Source organism: Canis lupus, chromosome 27, assembly GCF_003254725.2.
Source record: "Canis lupus dingo isolate Sandy chromosome 27, ASM325472v2, whole genome shotgun sequence".
NCBI classification, from domain to species: Eukaryota; Metazoa; Chordata; class Mammalia; order Carnivora; family Canidae; genus Canis; species Canis lupus.
Window position 1 is genome coordinate 5,715,218 of NC_064269.1, and position 14,306 is coordinate 5,729,523.

At 62.1% G+C, this 14,306-nt stretch overlaps 1 protein-coding gene across 3 annotated transcripts; it reads right to left on the reverse strand.

Moving 5' to 3' along the window:
* Positions 1-718: 718 nt before the first annotated feature.
* On the reverse strand, positions 719-13,944 carry CACNB3 (calcium voltage-gated channel auxiliary subunit beta 3). 3 transcript variants are annotated; one of them, XM_025477473.2, is made up of 13 exons: positions 13,924-13,944; positions 5,818-5,940; positions 5,478-5,600; positions 4,911-5,026; positions 4,585-4,649; positions 4,345-4,364; positions 4,056-4,136; positions 3,818-3,876; positions 3,543-3,652; positions 3,093-3,244; positions 2,819-2,914; positions 2,543-2,692; positions 719-2,098 (listed from the first exon to the last, which is right to left on the reverse strand). In XM_025477473.2, exons 1-13 carry the CDS (start codon positions 13,927-13,929, stop codon positions 1,784-1,786), a joined length of 1,416 nt encoding a protein of 471 aa, XP_025333258.1. In that variant the 5' UTR covers positions 13,930-13,944; the 3' UTR covers positions 719-1,783. The 3 variants fall into 3 exon arrangements, with proteins under 3 accessions (XP_025333258.1, XP_025333257.1, XP_025333256.1); XM_025477472.3 differs by lacking the exon at positions 13,924-13,944 and adding an exon at positions 12,856-13,011; XM_025477471.3 differs by lacking the exon at positions 13,924-13,944 and adding an exon at positions 9,526-9,748.
* Positions 13,945-14,306: the final 362 nt, after the last annotated feature.

Genomic DNA, 14,306 nt, shown 5'->3' on the forward strand with positions numbered 1-14,306 from the left:
AAACCAAGTCCAGAAAAGAGCCTAGGGCCTCAGTTGATGGTCTGAATCGATAGGAGGCCGCTTGAGGGCAGATGGAAAAGCCACTGGCCACAGGATCAGAATGCACCCTCCCTGCCTGCCCTAGCCTCACCTAACTTGTAGCTCTGCCTGCCGGGGCACCCTCTCTTTGCACACGGGTGGGAATGGAGAGCAGCCATGAAACCGGCACGTGAGGCATCGGTGGAGCCCGCTGGAGTGTGCCGGATGCCCAGACCTCGGTACCTTTGCTTGTGGCTCCCTGATGGCTCAGCCCACTGCTCACGGGAGGGGCAGAGCTGGGGACCGAGAGCTTTAAGGAGTGGTGAGCTGGGGCCCGCTGAGCTCGGTTGTGGGGAGAAGGCTGCAGAGCCGGCAAGTACATGGAGTTCAAGTTACAAGGGCTCTTGGGCAGACTCTTGGGCTTTTTTGTCCCGAGGCAGGGACGGTGTAAGGCTGTGCCTCAGCCTCCTCCTCCCCACCTTCAGAGCAGGTCCTTTCTGAGATGCTGAATGTCTTCCGGCACCTGGGTGGGAGGAAGCACCTGGAGCATAGTGCCTCCCCCAGCTCTGTCCTTGTTCCCATCCCAGTCAGTGACTCCTCCATGAGAGAGAGGGCCAGGATACTTGTTTCCTTCAGGCTTGGACTGCCCGGTGACACACTTGGCCACCTGAGCCAGCACACACAGAACAGGAGCCTGCAGGACTGTGCATGGTGTTTATTAGTGATGACAGTGAGGTGGGGGTCTTGTGGAACATGCTCTGTAGGTCACACGCTAGAGCCATAAGGCAAGGGTAGTCGGGTAGACAGGGCCTCTGGGGGCTGTCCACTGCATCCTCTCTCTCCCCATCTAACCCTAACTTAACAAGCAGCAGTTTATGAATCAGCAAATAAAGTTGGGCCCATGTGCCCCGGGAGGCATGAGGGCCAAGAACAGATATGACCGGATGCAAGAGCGAAAGAATGAGGGGGGCAAGGAGGCCCCCGAAGCTGTTCCATATGTTCTCTGCTATATACGCCCTCCCTTCCCAAACACCCAATCCAGGTTGGCTCCTGTCCGCCGTTTGGCTTGACCATGCTCCCGTCTCTGGCGCTGTCAGGTGTTAAGAAGCTTCCCCAGTAGGTGAAGAGAACCGTTTGGGAGCTTCGGCTGCGAGGCCTTTGGCCCCAGCCTAGCCTGCCTGCTGCTCCAGCCTCGTGTGCGGATGCCCCACCCCAGCTGATGGACAGGAGTGTCACCCTGTTGGGCTTTGATTGTCTCATTTCTAACGTGTGGCAGTGAGGTGAGTGGCGGACCTCGAACCCCAAAGCACAACCCCCAAATCCCTTGACTGTTAGGACTTGTGCCTGCTCGGTAACCTTGCTTCTTCCTCGTGCCATGCTGCCCGCACCCCCACCCTCTTGTCACTCTGAGGGGGCATCCCTTCCCTGAGTCTGGTGGGAAGGCCCCTGGCGAAGGGGTTCCTGGCCTGAGGGCACTGCCCGGTGGGGCAGCTTCTTGTGCAGGAGAGGAAGGTGCCAGGGGTGCAGCACACACAGCTAGTACCTGGAATGGGAGCCTAGGGGGGTCACTGTGCCCAGGAGGTAAGGGGGCTCCCTGCTTCTCCCAGAACCTTGGGACCACAGGCAGCCCTGGAGCTGGGGCTGGGCAGGGGTTGTGGGGGCTGAGCCTAGTGCCAGCCTAATGCCAGTCTAACTCCAACCTGCCTGGAGTGGGCACCCCAGCCAGCTGTGCCTGCGCCTGCCAGGGTAGGGTAGCAGGAGGCCGTCAGTAGCTATCCTTGGGCCAGGGCCGGTTGCGCTGCCAGTTCCGGTCATTGTGGTTGTGCTCCGAGTCCTGGGCTAGGAGCCGGTCTTGGGGGTCGTGCCCGTTAGCACTAGGCAGCCCCGAGGTGTGTTGGCGGTGAGGCTGGTACAGATCCTGGTAGGCGTCTGCATAGTCCTCCTCCAGGTGGCGGGAGCTACGCTGTGAAGACCCTGTCCAGGCTTGGCGGGAGCTCTCGCTGGCCTCATCTGAGGGCATCAGGCTGTCCCGCTCCAGGGGTGAGTGCTCCTCGCCACGTTCCCCCAGCAGCTGCTGGTTCTGGGGACAACACAACAGCTCTAAGTAGACAGGGCCAACCTCACCTTGGCCTCCTTCCCCTCTCTGGTGTGTGTGTGTTGGGGTGGGGGCAATTCTTCCCCCCTCATCTCTCAGTTCCTGGATACAGGAGATGGTGCAAGGAGGGAGAAGCATCTTCCACTTGAGACATGGAAAACTGGAGCTTTGGACTCCTGCAAAATTCAGGCTCTGCCTTCAAGACAGACTAAAAGAAAGAGTGAGCCTAGAAAAGTAACCTGAGATTACCCATCTCATTGATTTCCTCCCCCTCTCATCAGGAAGTTCTATGCCCATCTGCCCTAGCTCTGTACAGCACAGCTGAGATCTGCAATCCTTCGGCCTTCGAGCCGGAGGCCAAGGGCAGTCCCCTGGGCCAGGAGGGGGCAGTGCTTTGGCTGGTTTAGCCTGAGAACTGGAGATGGGTACCTGAAGTCCAGGGATGGCGCTGGGAGGGCCCAGAAGTCCAGGGCCAGGGGCTGGGTGGTGGGTGGCCCTCCAGTAAACCTCTAGGTACTCAGCCAGGTGCTCACAGGCATCCTCCAGCTGATTCTCATCCAGAATCACATCAAATGACTCCTAGGGAGGAAAGGAAAAGGGGAAAGATTGGCTTCCTCTCAGTAGCAGCATCCCCTCCATCTCCATCACTCCCCCAGCCCTGGAAAAGCAAGAGCGGGCACAGCAGTAGCTGATCCAGGCACTCACCGGTGGGCACTGAACCAGCTTATCATATGCCATCATCTGTACAGTCAGGTGCTTCATCTGTGACTTCCCCCGGGAGCGGATGAGGCGCTGGAGGACCTGAGGGGAAAGGGCAGAGCTGGGCCTAGAAAGAACCGGGCATGTCCCCCGCTTGGGATATGGTGTCAGTAGCCGGTGAGGATGACGGAGGGGCAGCAGGAAAAGGGAACTCGGGAGCCCTGGGGCAGGGACCAAGTAGAGTTGTACCGCCTCGTGGGAGGGCAGCCCTGTGATGTACCTTTGGTGAGGATACTTTGACAAAGACGATGATGGGGGCCAGCGAGGTCTTGGCCAGCTGTGCCGGGTGGTTGATGGTGTCAGCATCTAGCACTACCAGCTGCAGGGATTTGGCCAGCTCGAATATGCGCTCAATCTCACTCTGTACTTCCGCTGTGGAGGGGGCAAGTGAGCCGTGATGCTCACCTTGGGGCTCCTCCTACTTCTTACTCCAGCGGGGCTGTGGGCACTCCCAGATGGTAGATGGGAAGGAATTGGAGGGAGAGGGTATTCCTCAAGGCCCGGGAAAGCAGAGAGACCGGGAGCCGGGGTGGCTGCGGTGGTTCTTGCTGGTGCTGGGGCAGGTAGAGGAGCTGGACAGGACTGCAAGGTGCCAGGGAAGAGAAAGGTAGGAGGAAGGGTCTCACTAACGCTTGAGTGGGCCGAGAAGCAGGAGACCGGGACTTCTCACCAATGCTGGAGCGAGCGGAGGAGCGCTCAATGATGGTCCTCTTGCCGGGGTTGTTGAGCACAGATCGCTTTGCCAACGAGAGGTCAGCGGTGACTCGGGTGATGGAGATCCTAGGGTGGGGGCGGGAATCACAGCCCACCTCTAAATGTCAAGACTTAGGCCTCTCCTTACCCAGGTCCAGCTTTCTCTTTGGAAAAGTCCTCGCTACAGGCATCTGAAGGGAGATGGTGATCTTCTCCCTGGTTCTCATGCCACCTGGGGCCAGAGCCGCTTACCTGCCATCAAACCTATGTTTGAGGAAGTCGAAGAGAGCCTTCTGCATCATGTCTGTGACCTGGGGAGGTGGAAGGGAGGAGGGCGGGTTAGGGCTAAGGCATGGGACTGACCAAGCATCCCTAGGCACAGCCCTGAAGCCTGCCCCCTCCGCGCCCAGAACTCCTGTGGGGAGAACCCCCTCCCACTGCCCCTGCCCCAGTTAGAAGCAACTCTTTGAGGTCAGGGACCTTCTCTCACCTCGTAACCTTTCAGAGAGGGTCCCACCAGCACCACAGGCCGCATGGAGGGCACCACATCATAGGGGGGAACATGCTCTGCCTGCAGAATTGACCTGAGGTCAGGCAAAGCCATGGGGCCCTGTCACCTGTCCTATGCCTGACTGGTGTGGGGCAGATTCAGAAGTTCTGGGCTCCCTCCCTTCTCTGTTCTCCTGCCTTTCCAACAGTGATGGCCCAGAAGCCTGTCCCCACAGCAGTGAGCCATGAGCCATGAGCCCCCCCCAGCCCAGGTCCCTTCCTTGACTCACCTGCTTTTGCTTCTGCTTGGCTTTTTGGAAAAGGAAATAAAAGATTAAAGTTGGTGAAGGGGGAAAAGCCCTGGGCGCACGGTATTCCCTTCCCCAGGGGAGACACTGGGTTTCTCGGAGCTCTTTTGGTCCCTCCGCCAACCCCTTCCCACACGGCTCACCTCACGGGAACAAGCCCTCGCCCCCTGTGTCTTAGTTACCCACCTCCCCAAGACGGGCGGGGCGGGGGGGGGGGGCTACCTAGCGATGGAGGGGGGGAGCGGCGGTTGCCAATGTCAGTCAGGCTGGAGGGGTTCCCAGATCTCCTGAGGGCAGAAAGGGAGGTCAGTCGGCTTGTGTGTGTGTGCACATCCTGCACACCATTTAATAGTCGTAGATGTTTCCTTACATCTTAGCTAGTGAGGGAAGGGTGTGTGTGACATACATGTACTTGCGTGTGCTGGCTCCCGGTTTGCACGGCGCTAATGTGTGCGGCTGGGTCTGAGTGTGCTTGTGGTGACTCGTACTCAGGGGGAAGTGCACGTGTTTGGGGGGTATGTTTACTGTGTCACAAACCCTGCTCTCACCTGGCCTTCTGCTCCTGCTTGAGCCGGATGCTCTCCAGGCGCTGGGGGCTGGGGATGAAGGCGATGTCCCCACCCTCTTTCACTAGCCTCCCGATCCACCAGTCATTGCTGTACTTCTGGGGGAAGGGGTGGTGAGAGGAGGCGCCCAGGCCTCAGTCCCGGCTCCTCAATGTGAAGGAGCCAGGGAGGCATTCAGAGACCTGGTCTGAGGAAGGGAGCACAAAAGGAAGGGGGCAGGAGAAGGCGCCAGCGGGAAGGGCAGTCGGGGCGGAGCCACCCAAGATTTCAGTGTGAGGCATCACTATTGTCAGGGGGAACCTAAGAGGCAACTCATCTGACTGCTCACTTTACACATATGGAGACTGAGGCCCAAGCCAGGTCTCAGAAGGATGGAGGCCCTGCCGATCGGGTTTTAGATAAGGGGTGTACGGGTATGTGTTCTGGGTAAGAACTGAGGAGTCTGGGGACTTGTTTATAGACTAACACGAAGAAAGAGGCACATGAGCTCGGGCAGGAGCATTAGGTCAGGGATATCGGTGGCTTCTCTTTGGGGTTGGGGTTGGTCACCTCTTTAATATGCAGAAAATCTTTGGCCTCAAAGTTGACTCCAGATCCCTGGACTGGGCACTCCTCGTCCAGTACGCCACAGTAGCTGACATTGGTCCTCACAGCAAATGCCACAGGTTTGTGCTAGGGAATTTGGCCGTCAGCACAAATGAGGGGGGCCTCCCAGCATCCTTTCTGACTTCAGTGCCCCATTAGTAGAGGGCGGAGGCCCCAACAGAACACCCAGGACACACATACTCTTGCACAATCATGAGCATCCTGCCCACTGACCCTTGGGGACTTAGGACCGACCACAAGTTTCCACCCCAGCCTGGCCTGGCCTGGCCACCCAAGTTGATACCTTGGCCCTTTCAAGCTGCTGCTGAGCCTGGCTCTCCACTTCCCGCCGGGCACTCTCCCGGTCCTCCTCCAGGGAGACGTCTGAGTCCAGGGATGGGCGGCTGGTATAGGAGTCGGCTGAACCCTGGCATGGGGGAGAGGCTGTGACCCCTGGGCTCAGGTGTGAGGGGCACCACAGAGACCCCATACCTCCGACAGCCGTGCCTCCACTAACCCTAGCCTGTCCACGTCCACATGGGCGGCTGGGCCCCAGTGGTCCCTTCCATCTCCCTGAGAAGGGCCCAGTGCCTCTGGGCCTGCAGGAAAGCCAGCCCAATCCATATGTGCTAGGATCTGGGCCCCTCCCCCCAAGCCTATTAATACTGCGGCTTTGAATAGAGCTTTCACTTTCCTCCTTCCTTTCCTCCCCTCTACCCTGGCCTCTGGGGCAGAGTGAAGGGAGATGTGCTGAAGATGATATATTGGAGATGATTCTGAATCTAAAAGACCCAGCCCTCTTGTTCCCATCAGCCTGCAAAGCAGCCTGGTCCTTATCCCTTTAAGATGCGTGGCAGGAGTACAGTCAGCTGGGAACAGTCAAGAGACGCTGGTTGGCATGGCACTGGTCCTGGGTGTCAGAGCCATCCACCCCCTTAGATCTCCTCTCCCCCAGTGCCTACCCTTGCAGGGTGAAGAGGAGGACAGAGAGCTGCCAACTCCTGGAAGTCACTTCCTCTCCACTCTCCCCACCCCCACTTTCTTTGCTCTCACACCTGCTGGGGCAACTGGCCAGGTGTGGGCAGCAAACAAGACACAGACTGAGAAGGCAACACAAAGCTGTCTCCCTGGGCCCCAGTGAGGCTCGGCCACGCCTACCATCTGGCCTACATCTCCCCAGCCCTTCCCCAAAGGGATATCAGCCCTAGAGAAAGGACCTGTCAGTTCCAGGCAACCCAGCCGAGGACCCTGGGGATGTAGGGACAGGGTCTTTGGCAACCTGAGCCAGGAGAGTCTCCGAGTCCTGCCCACAGGACGGGTCTTTGGGCAGGGGGGGACATTTGGAGGGCTGCGGAGCTCACCGTGAGGAGACTCTGCGGGAGACGCACAAATGAGCAAGGGAAGCTGGACCTCAGGACGGGAGGGTAGAAGTCAGGATGCCTTGGGGAAAGGGAATCTTTTGTTTTCTGCCTCAGTTTCCCCCTTATGATCAGAAGCCTGAAGAGGTACCTCCATCAGTTCTGAGGTGCAGGCGGCAGAGAGAAGATCGGAGTCTAGATGAGGGGTCCACGTGGGAGTGTGTTGTGCGTGTAGGGAAGGGGTTTTAGAATATCCTCCGACTGAGGAACATTCCTTCCAGCTCACCGTGCATGACCACTCACAGAAGGCAGCTGAAGCCAGACTCGCAGTAGGGAACACAAGCTCACGTATCCCAGGCCCTCTGCCCCAGCCCCACCGTCAGCAGGAGCGCTGGTCAGCTTGATGCTAACCCTGGGGCCTGGAGCCTAAGCTAAAGACAGTGTCTGTGGTAGATGGAAGGCATGAAGGTAGCACAAAGGGGGGAAAGTCTTTCGTTTTACAGAGGAGTAGAGTCAGCCCGCTAGTCCCCATCTCTCCTGAGAACAAAGTAAGGCTGGCTTGACAGCAGGGTCAAGAGCCGCTGAGCCCTGGGAAGAACCTCTGGACTGTCAGTGGAGCGGGGGACCTCCTTTCAGGGGTCGGAGCCATGGCAGATGGCTGTCTGAAGTGAACAGGGGCCAAGGGGAAGGAGGCAAGAGAAGACGGGATGACCACTCAAGTTGATAAATACCTACCAGATGCCTCCTAGATGTCCAGGCCTATGCCTGAGGAGGGGTCTGACCTTCACCCTCTGCTCCACGGGCTCTCCGTCTAATTTAGTAATCTTAATGTCCCTGCCTGGGGCGTCTGGGTCACCTGGCCTCTCACCTCAGGACGGAAATGACAGGATCTCCCCCTAAAGGTTTAATGGGTTGTGCTCGGAATGGAACCCCCTCTCCATTATCCCCAAGTCCCCAGAGCTCAGCCATCTCTCATGCTCTGGTATCACCTGGGAGGCCAGGGCTGCCCTGCCAAGTGCGCTCTGGGGTCTTGCCTCCCTCACCCCCTGTTATGCCAAAACAGCCAGAGGCTCAGTACTTCTGGAGCTGCCAGGAGTTGGCACAGTGCCCTGGTGGTGCCCCCCTTGCCTGGTGAGTGTGTGGGCAGGCTGCAGCTCCACTCTTGCCTGGCACGGGGGAAGGAGAGGAGGGAGATGAGCCGGTGGATTTATTTAGAGCCTGATCTCCCTCCTACTGCTTCAGAGGGGGCCTCAGGGAGAGCAAGGAGCCAGGCAAGAGAAAGGGAAGTGGGGGAGGGTGATCCAGGAACCAGTGAGGGGTCGGGAGCCGAGGAGGGGGCAGCAGGCTGCCCCGGCACCATCCCCATGTCAGTCTTTACCTTGCAACAGCCCTCGCCTTCTCACCGGGGATGGGAAGAACATTCTAGGGCCCTCCCATCCCCTCAGAGAGGCTCATTCTCAAGCTCACCTTGGCACCCTGGGCCGTGCCAGCTGTCCCTTCAACTGTCAGAAAGAGGTGTCCACCAGAGCCTTGCAAATCATCTGCTCTAGCTGCAATGTAATTAGCCCCAGAGGCCCAATGGGGAATTGGGCCCAGCAGGAGCCCAGTCCCAGAAAAGGACGGAGAGCCGCCCACTCGGAACCCCAGAACTCCTGTACCCTGGGCTTGGCAAGAGTCTGAAGAAAACGCAAATACTCCCCTTTTGACCAGAGCGCTCTACCCTCCACACCTATCAGGGAGCCTTCCAGGCCACCTAGTGGTCCTCTCCAGAGGAGGCCTTCATGCAGGATGTTTGAGACAAGGGACGGAGAAGCTGCTCCCCATCCTTGCCCCATCTTTCCAGGCACTTTCCCTGCTCTCTGAGCTCCGGGAATCACTGCCTAATGAGCTGATTTGTCTCAGTGGGTCAGGAGATAAAAGCAAAGAGGAGAATTAAATATTTATCAGTTGCCTGGTTCTGGGAGGCAGCGCTTCCTCTCCATCCCCAGGCCCTGGGCCCTCCATGCTGAGCAGGAGCTCGAGCCCACTGCTCTGAGGATGCCTGGGCAGGAGGCGTGGAACGCATGGGGCTTAGTCAGCTGGCCCATGTGCTGGGTGCCCAGCTTCCAGCCTGCCAGAGGAGCTGGGCCAGGCAGGGCGAGGACGCGAGGCAGTGCTCGGGCAACCGAGGGAATAATGGAGGTCCCCAAGTTTATGATCCTCCTGGGGCTGGTTCCTGACTGAATTGTCCTTTACTTGAAGCACAGGAGGTCTGAGCTGTCGCCCCCCTGGAGAGAGACAGAGAGCCCGGCCTCTCGGTAGCTGCTGGGTTCGGCCCGGCCAGCCCCCTTGGGGACCTCGGGGCGCTGCGCCGGCCTCCCGCGGCCTCCCGCCCTCAGTCCTCCCTCCACCCCTCGGTCCTGGGCGCCCGAGCCACCTGCTTGCGCCTTGCCCCCCTCGCTCCCCCCGCCGGGCACACTCCCCGTGCCCCTTGCTCTCGGACTGGGGCCCTGGCAAGCCCTCGGCAGGAAGATCGCCCCCCCACTCTCCTAGGAGCGCCCCCCTGCACGCCCTGCCCCTGCACTGGGGCGTTTTTCGGAGTCCTGACCCGGGGAAGGGTCCGAGGCAGAAGAGGAGTCACCCCAACTCCCCCCCCCCCGACCGTGGGCACTCACCGCCTCCGAGTCCTCAAACCCGGGCACGTAGGAGTCGTCATACATGGGGGAGTCCGGGCGGGGGGAGCGCGCGGCGCCGGGGCGGGAGCAGCCCGAGCAGGGGCGAGGACAGCGGGCCGCGCCCGAGGTGCCACCGAGCCCCGCAGCCCTGCGGGCGGCGGCGGAGCGAGAGCGCGAAGGAGGGAGCGAGCGGCGAAGACCAGCTGCTCGGAGCTCCGCTCGCCGCTCCCCTCCCCACCCCCCGAGCCCTGCCGGTCCCACCCCGAGCGCGGCTGAGGAATCTGGCTCCGGCTCCCACAACAATAGTGCCCGCCCACCTGACCCCTCCCCGGAGCGCGCGGCGGGGGCGCGGGGGCCGCGGGGGGCGCCGCGGAGCCCGCGGCCGGCGGGGCGAGGGGCCGGCGGCGGCCGGGGGAGGTGGGTCCCCGGGCACCTACGGGGCACCGGGGCGGCGGGGAGGAAGGGGAGGAGAGACTGCGGGCGGGGCGGACCCAGGCTCGGAGGAGGCGGGGCGAGGAGGGATGCGGAGACGGGGACGCTCGGCAACCCAGGAAATACTCCGCCGGGAAACAAAGGGCTGGCGCGGGGGAGGGGAGCAGGGGAGGGGGCGCCCGCGCCGGGGACGCGGGGGGCGCAGGTGGCGGGAGGCGGCGGGCGGAGGAGGACGGGTCGAGGCCGGGGGAGGGAGGGGGAGACAGGAAACCGGGGAGACCGGGGGAGCGCGGGGGCGGGGGACGGGCGGCGGACTGGGGAGGGGCCCCAGGTGACCGGGCGGCCGGCCTGGGCCCTGGCGGCCCCGAGACTCCGAGGGCACACCCCGCGATGGCACTGGGGACGGACGGGCTTGGCGACCCCAGGCCACTGCCGTGAAAGTGGCCCCGGCCCGGACAGGTGCTCGGCCCCCTCCTTGCTGGGACCCTGCAGCCAAGGACCAGGTCGCCCACCCCGCGCAAAGGGCGAGGCTTTGGGTCCCGCCGCCCCACACCTGTTGCGCGAGCAGATTCCCTCCTAGTCTGGCCAGGATGGGGGTTCCCTTCCTCCCTTCCTCGCCAAGGACTGTGCCAGGCATTGCCAAGGCATCCGTGGGAACTGGGGGAGGGAGGGGCTGTTTTAGGGGAGCCTGAAGGAGGAGGGAAGAACCCGGAGGGTGGAGGTAGGGGGACTGTGGGAGCCGTGACAGAAGGTGGGACCCCGGCCGCCCTGGGGTTAGGAGGGGGAAGGAAGGGCAAGACGACCCAATCACTAGTGTCAGGCCAGATTCCCTCCTTAGAGAAAGGATGGGGGTGGGGTGCCCGGATCCTGGTTGGAGCCTCAGTACCGCGCTGTACCAGTCAGTCTCCTTCCAGGGAGCACTGAGATGTGGGGTTAGAGACCGAGCAGCAGCCCTTATCTGGAATAAACTTCCCCAAAGATCCACCCATTTGAGCTCCCTCCTTTCTTCCATCTCCTGAGCAACACTGTTCCTTTGAATGTTGATTACCCACCTGCCGCACTCCCCCGCCAGAGGAGGAGGTGAGACAGAAAGAGGGTTCCACTTGGAGCCCCTCTGAGCTCAGGCCTTCCCCACTCCCAGTTTCTCACACCCAGGAGAGTGAATCGGGAATCTGCTCCTCATCGCTTTACCTTCCTGACTACAGGGGGGAGTCAGAAGACCAAAGTGCACGCGGTTGGAGGGGCTCTATGGGAGAAGCCCAGCGCTCGGGAGAGAGGAAGACCACCCAACCCAGCTGGCGTCCCCCTTTATGGCACGTTCATGTTCCATTGACAAGAGAGAAAGAGAGAAGGGGCCTAACCTTAAGACCGGCTTTAGTCTGTCTACCCCTGTGAGTGGTGCAGCCCAGCTCTGCTTATCATCTTCCTCCTGCTGCATTTGGCACAACTTTGTGGGAGCCCTAGGCCGGGCAGGCGCCTGGCAAGCGCCTGGCAAGCAGGGCCGAGGGAGGCGGTCGGCTTTCACGGTGCCCTCTCCTGAGTCCCGCACCTTTGGGGGGTGGTTACACACTGGCTTCCTTGGTAGCCTTGGCTCCCAGACACTGTTCTCTTCACTTTCGTGCCCTCTTCCAGTTCCTTAGGATTCCTCCAATCCTCCTCTGTTATTCCCTGCCACTTCGGGTCCTTCTGTTTTTCCAGAAGGGCAGAAAAGAGGCATGAGGTGTGAAAGAATAAGGCCTTCAGGGCGCTCTCTCCTGGAAGATGATTCCAGGGAAGACAGCTGCCGAGGCATCTGCTTCTCTTCCCATCTCTGGATCTACTCTCCTGGTCTCTCCTTTGGGGACTCTTTCCACCACCGCGGGGGCCTAAGGATGGTAGCGACACGGTGGCCCTGCCATCAGCTTCACTCCTTCCTCACACACCTTGTTGTCTTCGTCCCCGTCTGGGACAGTAGTGTCCTAGTCTGCTTCTGAAGCCTGAGTTGCCATGCCAACCGCCCCCAGAGGATGGGTTCAAGTTTTTCAACCCTGGATCCATCCCTTGGGTCTTGCAGGAGCCTCAGAGCTGCTGTATTTCCCTTATCTCAGTGTCGCTACTCAGTGCCCCCTTCCATTTCTCATCTCACCCACACCTGCCTGCTCCAGTTCCCCTGCCAACTTCCTGTCCTGAAACCAGCCACACGCCCGGCAACATCCGTGCGGCCCCAACCCCTTTTCTTTTCCATGGCTGAGCATAAGGTGAGAGAGCGAGTGCACAAAAAGGATTCGGGGAGAGGACTCCTGCTCTCCTCGTTCTGGGTGTTAGACTGGCAGCTGGCCGGTACCCAAGGCATGGAAGCAGGACATGGGGGGCGCAGAGAGGGGAGGAGCCTGAATAACCAACCAGGTTTGGGAGTTGGAGTTCTTGGGAGCCTCCAGAAGACATTCCAGCTTCTCCTAGAAGTGCACAGGAAGCTGGACAGATCCTAATCCCTCTACAGTGAATGGGGAAACTGAGTCAGGAGCCAGTCCTGAGAAGTCCTTTTCCCCAGCAGTCTTTAAGATCAGCACCAGGCCAACCACCCGCAGCACTCCAGCTGCTAGGCTGCCCTCAGGGAGCCTAGAGAGGAGCACCGGGGGGGTTAGTGGAGGCCTCTCCTCTCCGTCTTTTCATCTAAGCCCCTTACCTGGCTCCCCAGGCAGTCCTCCCCTCCCCTCCCCTCCCCTCCCAATCCCAGTGCTCCGAAGCCGCCAGCTCTGGTCGCTCCCTCCCTTCTTGCCCACCCCGTCCACCCTCGGCCTCACCTCCTGCATCTTCCCCCCTCCCCATCACTGCAGTCTCCCCCAGATGCGGGCCCTCTTCCTAGCTTGGAGCGGGGCTCCCCTCCCACCCACTGGGGAGGGGTCCCCCCGCGTTTACCTCATTCAGCAGGAAGGTTGCACTGGAGTCAGAAAAAGACATAGACCGGGCTGGCGGCCGGCCCCCCTCCCCCGGGCCCGGGGCTCCGAGGCGGGAGCAGGACCGGCCGCCGCTCGGCACGCGGGCTCCCGCCTGCGCGCCCGGCCTCGCCCCACGCCCGCCCGGCTCGCCGCCGGCTCGCGTCCCTCTCCCGGGCTCCCTCCCCCTTCCCTCCCCCTTCCCTCCCTCTCCCCTCCCTCTCCCTCCCTCTCCCTCCCTCTCCCTCCCTCTCCCTCCCTCTCCCTCCCTTCCTCGCCGCCTCTGTCACTGCCTCTCCCGTCGCCTTTCAGCCCCGCTCTCTCCGTTTCCGCCTCGTCTTCCTCCTGTCCAGGTCCGCGTCCTCTGTCTGTCTGCGCGCCTCCCACTGTCCTTCATCCGCACGTCTCGCCTCCCCTCCCTCCTCAAGCCCCCCCCCCCAAGAGGCGGGGACCCCGAGCTCCCACCGCCGCGGCCACGAGGGCCGCCCGGGCTCCGGGGCTCTAGGCGGAGGCTCTGGTCCGCGCGGGCCCCTGCGCCGTGCGCCCCGGGAGCCGGGCGGCCGCGCTCGACCCCGAGCCCCGCAGGGAGAAGGATCGGGGGGAGCAGCGCCCGTGCGCGCCTCTCTAGCCTCCGCGGCGAGGCGCCCCCTCCGTCCCGGGGAAACCGCGCGGCCGCCGACCCCCACCCGGGCCCCGTGGCCGCAGCGCGCGCGGTGTCTCCTGCGTCCCGGCTGTGGCGCCGCGGGGTCCGACCGGCTGCAGCGCCCCCTAGGCTCCCTCCAGGCGGCGGCGCCCGCGGGGGTCCGGGCCGGGGGCGGGCGGGGGCCGGGGCCGGGGCCGGGCGGCCAGCAGGAGGCGCTGCCCTGGCCGGAGCCGCGGGCGCCGCGGGGAGCCAGCCCCCCACGGACGCCGGGGCGGACCCCGCTGCTCTCCTGGCCCAGCACTGCGGTCCCCCCTCCGCCCCGCCGTGCGGGGCTCCAGCCTGGACTCGGTCTCCACCCCCTTGGGGTTCCTTTGAGACACTCGGCTCCCCTGGGGCCTTAGCTCCTACCTCCATGCGGGTCTCCAGGGGCGCCCCCGGCGAGCCTGGCCTGGGCCGCGGGGAGTACAGCTGCTCCGGTCGGTACCCCCTCCGTCCCCTCGGCGGGCACGTCAAACAGGACAGGCCCAAGTTCTGGCGGGGGAAGGGGGTGCGGGGGTGTAGCCCCAGCCAGCTCTCTCCCTGCACCCGTCTAAGCGGATCAGCCTCTCATTGGTCCCTCCACACCCCCAATGCCCCCAGGCTGGACTCTTCTGTACCAAAGGCCGGCTCGAAAGGGGAGGGGGCGGCGAACCCCTGGAGGAGACCCACGCACCCTGAGGCTGAGTGGCGGGCGTCCCTAACTTCCCCTCACACCAGTTAGAACTCGTCCCCTTCGGATGGAGGGCGCTCTA